The sequence below is a fragment of the Sitophilus oryzae genome, unplaced genomic scaffold (genome assembly GCF_002938485.1).
Source record: "Sitophilus oryzae breed Bouriz unplaced genomic scaffold, Soryzae_2.0 scaffold_380_pilon_pilon, whole genome shotgun sequence".
In the NCBI taxonomy this organism is placed as follows: domain Eukaryota; kingdom Metazoa; phylum Arthropoda; class Insecta; order Coleoptera; family Curculionidae; genus Sitophilus; species Sitophilus oryzae.
The window spans coordinates 696054-712629 of NW_022146952.1; the positions used below are offsets into that span (position 1 = coordinate 696054).

Below are 16576 nucleotides of genomic sequence, written 5' to 3' on the forward strand. Positions count from 1 at the left end.
CATTGTGATGTCCAGCAGGTAAGCATGTTTTTCTTTTTTGAATCGATGATTTTTACGATCTGTGATGATGTCAGTATCCCAGTACACTTTTACGTTTTCGTTTTCTTTTATTTTTTCAGGTAAGTATCGGTAGTACGGTCTAATTTCATTTTAAAAAAATTCTTTTTGCAGATATAAGTCTTGGTGTAGAATACCAGCCACCCGGTTGTGCCTGTTTAGATAATGCCGCGGTGCACGATAGGTACATCCAGAGCAGATGTGTTGAATTGTTTCCGGAAAGGCATTGCATACTCGGCATTAGACAAGTCCTTTTGGCTATTATTTTTGTGAAATTTTTTAGTTGGTATTTGCTGGTCTTGTATAGCTATAATAAATCCTTCGGTCTCAGCTCTGAGCTCTCCATCTCTGAGAAAACGTAATGACAGACTTCGGTCAACGTCGGGGTTATAAGTTGGATGGATATCTTCCGTGCAAAGCTTTCCCTTTCCACTCTTCGGTTAGTTTCTCAGCATCCCTAGTACCTGCAGGTAATCTTTGACCTGCTAAGTTTAAAGGTGTGAAATGCCTGTTGGCGGTCTTAATAGCTGAAAGGAGAGGGTCATTTGACTGGTCAAAGTAATGCTGCAGACTTCTGATGTGCTTTTCATGCATAGCAATAAGACTAACAATTCCTCTTCCACCTTTGTCCCTTGGCATGTAGAGTCCAATGGTTGAACCATGAGGGTGGTGCATTCGATGCCTTGTCATTGATGTTCTGACTTTCCTATCGAGAGATTTCAGGTCGGTTTGTGACCATTTTTGAACTCCAAATATATTAAGAATTACAGGTGCTGCCCACACATTGATCGCAGCTATTTTATTCTTCGCATGAAGCTCTGTTCCCAAGACTTTACAAACTCTCTTCATAAATGCATCCCCCGCAGTCTTCTTTATTACTTCATCATCAATTTTTAGAGCTTGATGGATATCAAGATATTTGTAGGTTTCACCCAGATGTAACGGCGAGAATGTTAATTCGTTAGTTAAAATAACTTCGTTAGATTCTTGATCCTTTCCCTTTTTACAAGTGCAAAAATAACATTTTTATGTTTTAAAATTTTTATTATCTTTTTGTTAACATATTTAATATTATTATCTTTTATTAGTATAGTAGAAGCTGTTACTCTCTTTTTATAGATTCAAATTTATTCGCAATAAGTGCTATGGTATTTTTTGTAATATAGCCTCTATTCAAATTTTAAAACCACTGCATATTCATCAAAAAAATTACAAAAAAAATTTTTTTGATATTTGAGCGTGATTGAATGTGAGAATTTCGAGACCCTAGAAATATTCATCAGATATCTTCAAGCGAGAAATCAATGTTTTGAAAAATGCTACTCTTTTAACCAATAAATCTCGTACTGATTTCAGCGTTCAAGTTGAGGTGGGCCCTTAAACATCAACCGCACCATATGTGAGTTTAGCTAAAACCTGGAATGTAGATGGGGCTCGAAGATCTCCATGTTTTTATGATATTTTGACTACGCGACGTTTAGTGGCACTACGAAACACCAAAATATGAATCAAATCAAAAACTGATTTAAAATGAAGTGTTTGGTATGTCGATAGATTACCTAACCAAGGCCAACTTGGCCGTGTACGACACGTGTCATTGTGTTTTGACGTAAGAAACGTCAAAAGTTGATGTCGTCCGATCTAGACCAAACTGCGGTAGATTTATAAAGGTCGAGAACTATCAACGTTAAAAAACAAGTATTTTAAGAAAGCATATATCGTTTACTATGCTCTCTGAACAGCATGCGGCCCGTCTGGCTGTCGTTAAACGTTGCGTTCTCTACGTTAATAAAGCAGCATCCCCATATTGTCAAGACTTAAATAGATGTCAATTTGGCTTGGGATCAAATTGGGAAAAACAATTTGATATAGTCCCAAGAGATCGGTTACCTACATGACATCGACCCAGATATGTTTTTAAATAACATTAATAATTAAGCAATTAAAATACAACAATCTCGGTCGATAATCAAACGCAAGCTACCAAAGTTCGATTTCCTCATAGCCGGGTGAATGTAATTAGATGAAAACAGATTGAACGACGTAAATCGGCGATGACCACGAGGAGATAGAAAAATATAAAAAATATATGCTGGAAGAGGGTCGGAACTTAGTCCGTCGATGCGAGTCTCATTATTACGGTCAGTAATTCGCTCAGTCCGTTATCAGTCCGTTAGTAGAAGACAACGCAGAGTGAAGATGTTCCTGTAAGTACTTCTTTAAATAAACCGTTAAGTCTTGGCATTTCCTAAAAAATTGTTATACACTGTAAACCTTATATTAAATAAATGTATATTTTATCCAATGGTTGTTTGGATTGAGAGAGAACGGTATAAGACCCTTGTGCTAAACAACCCCAGCTAAATGACAATAAAGAGTTATTAGTTCCTTTACTCCTAGTATTGAATATAAACCGACCGAGTCTCCATAGCTCAGCGCGTAGAGGTTCCGCCTATCAAGCGAGGAGACAGAAGGCAAAAACTGGCATTTTTGTTTATATTCGGATAGTAAAGTATTAAATAATTCTAGTAATTCAAAAAAAATATTTAATACTTTACTATCAGAATATAAACGAAAATAAAATAAAAAGTTTTTGCCCTGACCCGGTCTCAAACTCTGAACCCTCGGTTTGTAGTCGGAAACTCCAGCGCGTAGAGTTTCCTAGCTATGGAACTTGTTCGAATTTTATTCAATACTAGAATTTAACGGACTAAATAAAAAAATATAGGATCTTCTTCCGATGCGCAGTAGTGAACGCAACGGGTATCGGCAGCCAGATGGGCCGCATGCTGTTCTAGAGAGCATAGTAGAAGGTATATCAAAGAGCCAGCTTTCTTAAAATACTTTTTCGAAACCGTTATATTTACTCTTAGACTATTATGTGCGACGGTGCATACGGTTCCACCCTGCAAAGTTGAATAGGAAAACGTTTCGTTTTCACCATTTCATCAAGGCGGGACTAAGGATTTGATATTGAAGAAAAATGTGGGTCGATTTCGGCATAATTGGGGATGGACGCCTTCGGCATTTCGAACCGATGATGCCACTAAACGAGAGAAAGCATAAGGATTTTTCTTAATTATGGATTGGAAACAAACTAGGCACGTGGAGAGAGGTACCCGAATAGAGTCCTCAGACCGACAGACATGCAGGCAGAAGTAAGAGGAATTTTCAATTGAAATATGTATGCGCACATAGTGTACACACATTTTTTTTAGGTGTTTATTATATGTATAATAAAAAATTGTTAACTGATCTTGTTTTGTCCAAAAATGTCGATATACGAAAGAAAGTAATATTTAAAAAGTTTACTTAAAATAAATTATAGTGATTTCAGCCAAACAAGTCTTGCTGTGGAATGTCTAGAAAAACTTTTCTACAAAAAATAATGTTGTTAATTTTTTTTGTTACATTTTGCCACAACTGCTTATATAACTTATGCAAAAATTGTGTAGCTTAGGTATTTAGTTTGGGTACGTACTTGATAAGGACGGGTAATATGAATCGCTCAAACGTTGCAGTTAATCAAAAAAATATAACAATGGACGTTCGATATAACAGTTTATTTTAAAGTATTGCGGTTGATTGAAAGAATTGGGAAAATACACAATCTAATGGGCAAATTGGTAACAAGGCTGATTTGATTTCCCCTTGCATCTAAAGCCATATTCAAATGTGTAATATCTGTAATACGTTTGACGAAAATATCGTTGGATGAAAAATGTATTCATGTTAAACATAGAATAAACAACAAAAATAAAAATTCTTTTATAGGTACTGAATATTTCGTATGACCGAAAAAAGTCGTTTAGTTGGCTTGAAAATGACGACTATTGACATTTACCAATTTTACAACGAGCCAACTCTGACGCCGTTTTTTGGTTAATCCTATAATATTATATTAAATTGTTTAATGAAAGAAAATCCGTAATATTAACGTACTATGCCCAAAATCCGTAAATCTGCGGATTAATAGTAGTTCCGTAGTTCTAGCAACATTATCTCCGCCAGCCACCCACTCTGTCGACTGTAAGCAGAATTGAAACACTACGTCACTTTCACAAACTACGTTACAGAACTCTTTATCCGCTGCGCTGTAAACTAGTGATGTAAACTTTAGTTACTTTTATGGACTCGTAACTACTAGTTACTCTCTCTCTCTCTCTCTCTCTCTCTCTCTTTCTCTTTCTCTCTAAAAAATATATTCCTCTGTGGCGGATTCATCTCTTCAAAAAAGTCCTTTGGATTAACGCAGCAGTGTTTATTAAAATTTGCAGATTTTCTTACAGTGTAAGTGGCGAAATATCTATTCTTTTTTGAAGAGGAAAAATATTTTCTCTGCTTTTTCAGATGGGAACATTTTTTGTGACTAACGTGAATCCATTTTTAATGAATATCTAAGACATGTTAATCTAAATAAACAATTCTATTCTTCGCCGACCAAGCAACTATAAATCAAAAAGTAAAACACACTCTACCCCTAAATAATATCTTATATTACTTATTTCAACTAAAATTGAAAAAACGTGTGGAATTGCCTAAATAAAAAGCGACAACAAACGGCAAAGGGACAGACCAGGACAGACCGCCGCCGACGCCGGCCGGGTCGGCATGAGCCAAGAGCCAGTTATAGTAATTGTAATAAAAATATCACACATTTGCCATCCAAAACACTGGCCGGCTTCAAGTCAACACTTTAAACATAAACATATTGATAACAACTAGACATACGTCGAAGTAAGGAATATTTCAGTATCGAGTTTCAAGTCCTCAGTTCGTGCATTTCCAGGGATTACGATTAGTGCCGGCGCAAAAGTAACGAATTAGCTTAGTAACGAGTAACGAGTCCTAAATTCAAATGGCAAGCGTTACTTCGAGTCCTCGTAAAGTAACTGTTACTTTGTAACGATTACTTAGAATTTTTACAACACTACTGTAAACTACTATCAGCGCGTAGCGGCGCAGAGCTAAACTAAATTTTCGACAGGTTGACTAGCGGCGACGGTATCGCCAGTTACATCTCGGACAGGTTTTATGACACGAAATTGCCCGTAAGATTGCACATCTCTTTATTTCTTCAATCAACGGTATTACTTTATTTCCCACCAAGCCAAAGTTAGATCATGTGATCTCATTATTGCCGGATCTAGTAACCCATCAAAAGCTGTGTGGCAAATCATTGACCAGCATAGAGGATCCACTAAGAAGTGCGATCAAAAATGTGGTATAACAACGGATACATTTAACACCTACTTCGCCAATATTGCTCATGATATAGTAAAATCAATACCACCATCTCAGGTTGATCCTCTTGAGTTCGTGCATGATTTTGCTGTCAGTGAGACCCCATTCTTTTTCTCTGGCGTGTCACCTGTTGAAATCAGAGATGTTATTGACGGCCTGAAAAATAAGAATAGCTCTGATGTGTTTGGATTAAATGTAAAGCTCATCAAGTCGGTCAAAAACCAACTAATAGGTCCTCTAACTAAACATATTAATCAGAGTTTCAGAGAAAACACTTTTCCAGATGTACTGAAGATTGCCCAAATAACGCCTGTTTTTAAAAAAGGCAACCCTGAAGATCCTGGTAATTATAGGCCCATCTCTCTACTACCTATCATCTCAAAGATCTTTGAGAAGTGTATTGCTTCTAGGTTAACGCATTTCTTCGAGAGAAATAATCTCTTTACACCGTGCCAGTTTGGCTTTAGAAAAAATAGGTATACGGTTCTTGGTATCCTGGACCTTGTGTCTTATGTTCTGGAGTCTTTTGATAATCTTGACTTTACAGGGGCCTTATTTTGCGATCTAAGTAAGGCATTCGATTGTGTACCACATGACATACTGTTACGGAAGCTTGAAAGGTACAATTTTAGTCGGGATAGTATTAATTTCATGCGTTCCTATCTTACTTCTAGAGTTCAGGTTGTGAGGGTCGGTGGGGAGTCATCAGCGATGAGTCATTTTAATATTGGAGTGCCCCAGGGCTCAGTGCTCGGACCAATTTTATTTTTGATATATATCAACGACTTATCATATATAGACTCAACATCTAAATTTACACTTTTCGCTGATGACACAACAGTGGCCTTCTCATCTGACTCATTGGAAGGTGCCATGGAGGGGAGTGAGGTAGTGCGGGGCCATGTTGAGGCATGGTTTTGTGCCAGTAGGTTGCTCCTGAATCCTGACAAAACCAATAGGATGGGTTTCTCTCTTAGGGACTTAGAAACAGCAAACGCAGATGTCCAGAGTATTAGGTTTCTGAGAGTGCAGATTGATCCTCTGCTTCGGTGGCATGAATATGTTGATGGGGTTGCGTCTAGGCTTAAAAGGGGATTGTTGGCTCTGCGTCGCCTTTCAGGAAGTGTTTCCAGGCCTGTACTGAGGACTGCATACTTTGCTTTATTCCACTTGATCTTGTCCTATGCTATTCTCGCCTGGGGACTTACATCCCAACTAAAGATGATCTTCGGCTTGCAAAGGGCGGCTGTGTGGGTCTTGGCTGGGCTTGGCTATCGGGCCGACTGTGGGGAGGCATTTAGAGCTGTGGGTGTGTTGACTGTCCCGTCAGTATATATAATGGAAAATCTCCTTTATGTAAAAAAGAACCGAGACTTTTATAGGGTCCATGGAGAAGTCCATCACCATGAGACAAGGGGTAGGGATAGGCTTGTACCAATCTACCACCGATTGACTAGGTGCCAAGATGGACCTGGGTACCTGGCAGTTAAATTTTATAATAAATTGCCTAAAGAAATTGCGGACATGCCCCTTTTGCGGTTTAAGACTGAAGTTAGGGGCGTGCCGATGCGGTATTTCTGTTATTCCTTCCAGGAATTTTTAAATATTAGATTTTAGTGTTTTTATGTTATTGTCGATAGTGTGCTAGTGTAGTGTTATTGTCGATAGTGTGCTATGCTCTCTAGTGTTTTAGTGTTTTAATGTCTATATACAATTATTTTTTAACTTAGTATTAGTAACTCATTTATGTTTTTAAGCTTGATTTTTTTTTCCTTTTTTTATTATATTGACCTGTGTAAATATTATTGTATAGTTAACACCACACGTACAAAGTTATTAAATAATTAATAAATTTTTAAATATTTTATTTCAAAATCTAATTATAAAGCTTACAATATCTTAAGCAAAAAAGTCTAAAAATAATGAAAACACTCACCTTTCAAAAATCCGACGAAAAGCAGATAATACAGCGGCATCGTTAAAAAATCCACCATCCTCTCCTTGCCTACACTATGTCACTTTCACAGTGAGAACGTTCTCTCAGGCCACATTAACACATAAAAGCTTCAAATTCGCGGTGCAGACACGCTATTGTTCCCGCCGCCTTCGGCTCTCTTCATGTAAACGCGCCTTAACGCCACTTAATTAAATTTTCCGACAGAAAGGGACCAGTCGCGTTTAAAACATCACTTTTATGTTCTTTGTTGTTATTTTTCACGCTCACTCTGTGATTCTTTCAACGGTACATCTAGAATTTCAAGTGCGATACTTTTTGTGAAAGTGGTAGTGAAGGAGGTGAAAATGTGGCCAGTATGATTGAACGCGAACTTTAGGATCAAAATGATGTTTAGACGGCGTTGTTTTTAACTAAGTGGTGCTTCCAAGTGATGGAACTCGAATTCTTTATCTGAAACAAACAAAGACAAAATAACAATTTCAATTTCTTCTATACGGAGAGAATTTAAAGGAGGAAAATATTCAAAAATATATTATTTATAATAAATTATGGTACTTTAATAATTCATTTATAATTTTCGTATACTGACATCCAAGAAACGTTCAATTAACGTTTATTTTTATAAAAACATCGAAAAAATTAAGTTTTTATTTTTTTCTTCTTAAAATGGAAAAGCTATACAATAATGCAATTTTATGGAAGTATTACTACAATGAAGATAAATTATATGTATATTTTTCATATTTTAGCCGACCATACCGACAGGTATTTCACTCAAAATGAGTTATTTGGGTCATAAATGACCTAAATACAAAATATTTTCTTGGTGTCTGTCTGTCTGTCTGTTCGTCTGTCTCTCCGTCTGTAACACGATAACTCAAAAACCGCTAAACCGATTTTAACCAAATTTGGCACAAAAATACTGAGGCATCCGAGAATCTAGCCATTAGTTTTTGGTGGTGGTGGGAGGTTGGTAAGGGGTATGGAAGGGGCTTAAACATTTTAAAAAATCGTAACTCCAAAATTACAGTAGCTAGCGAAACGCGGTTTTCAATTTAAGATTAGAAATAATATTTGCAACAAAATTTGTAATAACATCAAAATCAGTCGCAGTTTGTGAGATAAAAAAAATCAATTATGGGCGACTATACGTGCCTTCCGGCGCCAATTTTTTTTAATATGGAGGTTAAACTACCTCTATTATTTTTCTTAGCCAAATTTAAACAGAGAAGCAATTTATAGGCAAATCATAGAAAAGGACATTGGCAAATCATTGAACGGTACTGACTGACACTTCAGTGTGATATTACAAGTTTCCTTTCCATAACATATTACTAAAAATAAATGAAATATACAGGGTGAGTTTTCTAGGATGTTCTCTATGGGTATCTCGGAAAGGATTGGAGAAAGAGAGTCGATTAAAGATGAAAGGGGGAAAGAATTGCAGTTCTGCAGTGCCATAAATATGCGCCTTTCGGATTTTTGAAAAAGTTTATGGCTTACTAGATATTTCGAAAAACAAAATTTCGGCTGTTTTAAATATGCTCCTTAATTGCATTATAGTCTATTTTAGACAAAAAGTTTTCAGATAAAAGTTATAGATAATCACATCCTTAATGAGACAGTGTACTACGTTTTTTTTCTAAAGCCTGTAATTTTTGACATAGACACAAACATATGTTTTTTAAATGGAAACCATAGTTGGCCATGACTTCATAAAAAGCGTAATTTTTAAAGCTTTCCAACGATATAAGCTATAATGTTTTTTTTCGAAAAATTACGAGTTATAGTCAATTCTTATCTTTTTTGACTAACTAATTTCACTTAGTTGGCATGGTGTTCTTATTCTATTATGATTTAAAACTTATAAAAAGACAGCATATTCTATTAAACGTGTCTTTACAATTTACATTAATCAAATTAAAACTTGAAAAAAAAACTAATATCACTACATACTACACTTACTCAGTTATTTTAGCAGATATTCAAAAAATCCGCCATTGTTTTGAGTACATGAAATGCATCTTTTTAAAAGTAAATTACAAGCTTTTCTCACAGAAAACGGCCGGTCGACTTTATTAAACTTCTCCCGTACCGCTCCTTCATGTGCCCTCTCTTGATTCATAAAAGTTCTCTTGCAAACTATGTTGTTAATAGGACAAGTGACCGAGAAAGCCCATGCAATTGCTCCACCTCTTCCTATCCCTGATGCTTATGATATAAATAATTTTTAACATTTCTTTCATTACGAAGGGGAGCGTCATACAAAAGTCATGTTGGTTGTAATAGAGTCAATAAAGTGGTTCTATTGATGCGCGAGTCTCTAAATTTAAGTTTAAAAAAAGTAACGTTCACCGGCCAACGTATTCTCGAAAATGTTCGTTAAAATATGTTACCAATAATCCCACACGCTTTTCTTCATTTGAAAAACTTATACAGGGTGAACGAGGGACTGAAGGTCCTGGCGACCTCACCTTAGCAACCTGTGCTTAAACCTTCCGGTTTCTTAAGTGGAGCTATTTAAATTAATATTTCTATTATTATAGTTTAATTTCAAGAATTTAGTTGCGGCTCGATAGGGGATATCTTTGGTTGGATATGAGTTTCACACTCAGTTTCACATCTCTAAGAGCAACGGCGATTGAACTTGTTTCCATGGCTAACTAAGTGAAATTGTGTAAAAAAGATAAGAATTGGCTATAACTCACTCATTTAAAAAAATATATTATAGCTTATATCGCTGAAAAGCTTAAACAATGGCGCTTTTTATGAAGTCATTACCAACTATATATGTTTTCCATTAAAAAGGACATATGTTTGTTATATGTGAAAAATGAGAGGTTTTAGAAAAAAAAACGGAGAACACAATTTCATTATGGATGTGATTATCTACAACTTTTTGTCTAAAATAGTTTATAAGGGAATTAGGGAGAATTTTAAAAATAACCGAAATTTTTGTTATTTTCGAAGTATTTAGTAAGCCATAAGCTTTTTGAAAAATTCGAAAGGGGCATATTTATGACCACAATCGACTTTCTATCTCCACTACTGTAGTTTACGAGGTACCTATAGAGAACATCGTGGGAAACTCCCCTGTATTTCTAGTGAGTGATTGCATTAACATAAACATTTTATTAATAAATTGAGAACAAATCGCGCATGAAAAAAAATGTGTTAAACAATAAGACAATTAAAGAAGGAAAAATTAAATACGCCCAATTAATTCAGCAAGATCAATGATAAATTATTTTTCTCATACGTAAACGTCAAAAATGGAATTAAAAACGACATATAGAAAATTATGAGACATAAAAGTTCTTCACACTCATGACTCATGACAAAAGAAAAGAACAAAATTTATTGTACTCGAGTAAGTAAAAATTACTTTATAGCAATATATTAGTACTGAAATATAAAAAGGGTGAAAATAATATAAAAAATTATTTTTTAAAATATCGACAAAATCGTATATTAGTCTAGTCCCTTTTTCGGAAATTTTAAGTTTGAGAAGCATTTCATATTACTTTTTGGAAACTACCCTTTTCCCCCTAATTCGACCCCGCTGAATCCGATTCTGCCTGCTGCCAGAGCGAAATCTGAACCAGAAGTGAGATATTCAAGATGGCGGCTAAGATGGCGGATTTTTTTGAAATTCGATATTTTTAGAGTTCCCATTGACATAGAAAAGTGACTGAGGTCTCTAAATACATATTTTCGAACATGACTAATTCAAAAATGTACAGTAAAATTTATTTGGAAAACTTTTTACGTCGAAATTAAAAAAAACATGAATTTTATCCGACATGCCTACAAAAATATGTTTTTTTTTTAACATGAGGAAATCAAAAATATGTTAACAAAAAAACTTTTGAGCTAATCTTTATTGTTAATTACAAAAAAATATATTCAGGCCGAATTTAGGCAGACACTTTTACATGGAGTACACAGCTTTATGCATTTTACATTTCCCTTCCTACAACTGCAGTTCTTGGTATTGCAAGAATTTTTGCAATGGCAAATTACAAATTCCATGCAAATCGTAGGTATAGGGTTATCGTAGGTATATAGTCATTAGAAGTGGGGCTGTGTGATTCCCGTCAATAATCCAGCCACAATCTTTAATCGCAGGAAGTGATGGAATGGCAATGTGAGCATTTTCCCATACACATACCTGTAAATTTTCAAAATAAATAATGCATTGATCTTTGTCCCAATTCAGTTCATCATAACATACTTGGTAGTCACCTCTTGATGTGCAGCCGAAGAGTATCCGTTGTTGGCGGCATATTCTCCGGTTTCTTCCGGTTATAGTAGCTCATTGTAAAAAAATAGTAGCTCATTGTATAAAATTCATGTTTTTTTAAATTTCGACATAAAAAGTTTTGAAAATAAATTTTAGTGGAAATTTTTGAATTATTCATGTTTGAAAATATCTATTTAGACACCTCAGTCACTTTTCTATGTCAATGGGAACTCTAAAAATAACGAATTTCAAAAAAATCCGCCATCTTGAATATCTCACTTCTGGTTGAGATTTCGCTCTGGCAACAGGCAGATTCGGATTCAGCAAGGTCGAATTAGGGGGAAAAGGGTAGTTTCCAAAAAGTAATATAAAATGCTTCTCAAACTGTTTTAGAGGCACCTTTTTTAAATTTTGTTACTAGTCTATATTCACGGTTGTCATTATAAGAGGTTTATTAAGACAGATAATAAGAGACTAAAAACAATAAGAGAATAATAAGAGTAAGTCATTTTTGAGAGAGGTTTCTTACAGACAAGAGAAAGTACTTTTTTTATATAATTCAGTTAGGACCGAAATAAAAACTCAACAGTTTTTCCTTTCTTTTAAATTTGTCGACGTTTCGTAAAATGTATTTGCATCATCAGGAAAATTTAAATATGGACTTTCTTGGTTTGGTTTGGTTTGGCACATAACACATGTTATTAAAGTATTTTTTTACTAAACTTTTTACTAAACATTAAAAAAACATCCAAATCACAAAAATTAATACAGCAATGCAGAAACCATATACTGAGGTATTCAAAGAGCAACTACTTCTAGTTGGTAAAACACTAATATGCTTATTACTAGAGATGGGAACTATCGAATGAATTACACTATTGAATGCTTACTGAATGAATGATTCCAACTATCGAATGGTTTTTTCGAATAAAATCATTCATTCATTTGTATACTAAAGCATATGTGACAACCTCGGTGTGCGACTAAATAGTTATCGTTGAGCCACGACTATCGAATGCTTTTTGTAAATGAAATATTTATTTAGTAATTCGTTTGATTTTTGTGTGCGTCAGTGCATTATTAGTTCTTCCAAATTTTTATAACTTCGCCTTTTAAATACTGTGCTATTTTTGCGTTTACTGAAATATTTAAAATACTAAAATAGTGTTTTTTTTTAATTGACGATTGTGTGCGTATTCAGGTGGTCAAAATTTTTCCAAAAATGTGTGTGATTTTCCGTAGCCCAATCTTCCAATTATTTACTTTTATATGATATATTATGGTCTATTTTTTAATGGGAAATTTTGAGAAGTAGCAGTTTGAGAGATGAACTTACCATTAATTTTAAAAATCCATATTTGTATTTTAGATGTTTTAATAATATGAATTAGTTGAACTTAATAATCATATTTAAGTAATGTGGTTATCGAACTCAAATTTTGGGTTCAGAAAATTAGACTGGAAGTTTTATACGTGCCAATTTAAAAAAGTTAACGATATTTGTATTTTGTTTATGCTAATTCCCTTACATGTAGTTTTTTGCGAAGAAATATTTCATTTATTTTTTAAAGTAAATGCCAATAAAAGTAAATATTATTTTTGAAAAAGTAATATAAAGTAACTAGCGTGTACCAGCGATTTCGTTCGCGTCGAATTAATTATTTGTAATGGTGATGATAAAGCAAAGCAAGAATTTCCATTAACATACAAACTGGATAAAATTTTCTCACATTTATGTCAGCATGAGAAAAAACAATATGGCGATATTATTATATAACTTGGTAATATTTGAGGGGTAGTTTCATCTCGTTGGAATTTGACTTTTGAAAAAACCGTTTGCCAAAAATAAGCTTTTTACGTCAAGCAGTTTAAGCAGAATCGTGGTTAAGAAATTACCCAACTTTTTGGAACACCCTGTATGATTTTTTAAAAAAATTTAAAATATGTAAAGAACCAAATAAATTATGCTTGTCCAAGCGTTTTCCCGAAAGACTAACTGATTTTTAAATAACAAATATTGTAATATTTGAGGGGCGTTTTCACCCTCTTGGAATTTGAGATTCGAGAAACCCCTCCTTGTCGAACCTCTACACCCCACAGTCAATCCGTTTATCAAAAATCAGCTTTAAACGTCAAGCAGTTTAAGCAGAATCGTGATTACTCAATGGTCATATTTTATGAAACACCCTGTATAAATTTATAAAAAATCTTAAAATATGTAAAACAACAAAATAAAATATACGTGTTTAAGAGTTTTTCCAAAAAACTCATCGGTTTTTAAATAAAAAATATTTTAATATTTGAGGGATAGTTTCACCCCCTTAGAATTCGAGTTTCAAAAAATTCCTTCTTATCGAACCTCTACACCCTAAAGTCAATCTGTTTTCCAAAAATCAGCTTTTTACATCAAGCGCTTTAAGCAGGATCGTGATTAATCAATGACCAGATTTTTCGAAACACCCTGTATACATTTTTAAAAAATCTTAAAATATGTAAAAAACAAAATAAAATATACGTGTTTAAGCGTTTTTTCGGAAACTTGACCGTTTTTTAAATAAAAAATATTGTAATATTTGAGGGGTGGTTTCACCCTCTTGGAACTGGAATTTCGAAAGATCCCTTCTTATCGAACCTCTACACCCTAGAATCAACCTGTATGCCAAAATTGAGCTTCTTACGTTGAGTGGTTTGAGCAGGATCGTGACTAATCAGTATGTCAGTCACTTAAGGATTTAACATATTAGTATAGGTAAAAAGTAATATAAATAATTTTGATTTCTAATTTTTTATTTATATTTTCCTTCCATTACACTGCATGCTCAGAAAATTAATAAATGTTTATATTGCATGACTTAATTTGTTGTTAATATAAAAAATTAGTTCTGTAATTATTATTATTTAATAAACTAACGTAGCAAAAAAAAAATTATAGACTATATTATTTTTAAATAGGATCTAATGTAAATAATTTTGACTTCTAATTTGTTGTTTATATTTTGCTACTACTTAAAAAATAAAAAAAATGTTTATATTTCATGATTTTAAATTTTGTTGTTAATAGGTATAACAAATTATTACTGTTATTATTATTTATTAAGCCAGTCTTTGCTTAAAAACATTAAAAATAATTTCCCTACATCCAAAATAAAATGTCTTATTGAAGTGTAACAACAGTATATTAATAAAAAAAATGCAAAATATATAGACATACTATCCCTAACTAACTAATAACAAAGAATAATATTCTTTGCTTTTACCGTTGGAAGAGCCTAACCTAACCATATGTAATAAAAAAGTGATTATTTGTATTAAATAATGATTTATATTGATATATTGATGAATATGATTTATTGTATTAACCACTAAAAAAATGTTAAAACTTTAAACACAAAAAAAGTTCATTTGTTAATTCTCCATCGAACAAATAAATAATATATAAGGTGTTCTATTTAAAAAGAAAACGAAGAAAAATTATGACATATTCTAGAAAGTTGGATATAAAATTTTGTACACCCTGTATGATTTAAAATTATATAGATATTTATAGCAAATTATGTACACATCCACTATAGGTAATTGCATAATATAGTTTTCCATTCAGGACATTTTTTGTATTTTTAATATATTTAAAAAAAAAAGAAAATTTCTGAAAACTATATATTTTTTTAATTTATTTATCACATAATATTCCTTAAACTCCATTAAAACATATTTAATATTATCTTAGGATATCTTAGGATAAATTAATCAGAAAGAAAAACAACTATGCAATGATATACAGAGGGAGATCTATTTAAAAGAAATCATCCCGATCCACTCACACTTTTTTATGCCAGCAATTTAAGAGTAATGCAGGGATTCTGCAACTTAAGTTTTAATTAAATAATAATATTAAGAAGAAAATTAACTATTTAAAATAATCAACTTAAGAGTTACTGCCAAGACGGTAAAAGCCAAAATCTATTTTAACTCATAACTCCGCCCATTTGCATAACAGAGAAAGATCCTTCAACCTTAGTTAATATATTAATTTGCTTAATTAAGTCCACTTTATTTAATTTTTGGTGCGCTAGTATGCAGAAAACTTAATCAAAAGTTTCTTAAGCTTTTATATGTCGACTGAAAAATAGGATAGTGAAAATGACGTAAAAAGGAATAAATAAGTTGTGGAAATGGCACGTACTTCGCAAAAAGTAGAATAATAGTTCTATTTTAAATGTGCAAGAGTTTGAACTGGTGGGAAGATATTTAACTTTTTTACGTTGTCTAAAGCGCTTAGTGCCATGCTGCTGAAAACAGACACTACAATTACAGTTTCTCTTAGTTAAAACGTTAACTATTATAATTATTAGATAAAACAATGAAAATATTGATGAATAGTTATAAGAACAAATTATTTGTACCCTATGTCGCACTCCCGTCCTGAACATCTGTCCGAAACTAGAAATCTCAAATAAATTATAAAAATAATGATTCAACGTTGTTTCAATGCCTTCGCATTTTTCTTTCGTTTAAACGGGTTTTACAGAAAATTTTACTTGAGTGCAGAAATTTTACCCGCAGGTTGCAGCAATTTTACCCGCCGCAACAAAATTACAGTTCACTTTACATTCGATAATTATTTCTGGAATACGGACCTGTGCATTTGGACATTTCGAAAACTATATTGTCAGTTGAGTACTGTATTTAATAGAGAAATATAAATAAATGTTAATCAATTTAAAATATACGTTTATATCTTACATCTTATAATTCTATATGGTACAATAACATAGGTGTATTTATAATTTAGAATTTAATATGTTCTTATCGGAAATTTATGAATAAAGTTGTGATTGCAATGGAAATAAAAAATAAATATAAAATGTAACATACAGTTAGTCAAGCAGCACTAAAACCGATCAACTCAGTAAGCATTAATTTTTTTTCCATAACAAGGGGTCGTCCTCTGCCGGAAACACTGCGACCTATGAGGCCTATTGTGTTTGTCCCCTTTCTATATCTGCACCCATTCTCCTATTCCTGTGCCCTGCACTAACTTATGCAGGTCCTTGCCTAGCTTTCCCAAATAAAAA

At 33.3% G+C, this 16576-nt stretch overlaps 1 protein-coding gene across 1 annotated transcript in view; it reads right to left on the reverse strand.

Annotated features, from left to right (window-relative positions):
• LOC115885309 overlaps nt 1-7415 on the reverse strand; it is a 258464-nt gene extending 251049 nt beyond the window's left edge. The window contains exon 1 of the mRNA XM_030904181.1: nt 7238-7415. Coding sequence (XP_030760041.1) covers nt 7238-7295 — 58 coding nt within the window. The 5' untranslated portion in view covers nt 7296-7415. The remainder of the gene's footprint in view (nt 1-7237) is intronic.
• Nucleotides 7416-16576: the final 9161 nt, after the last annotated feature.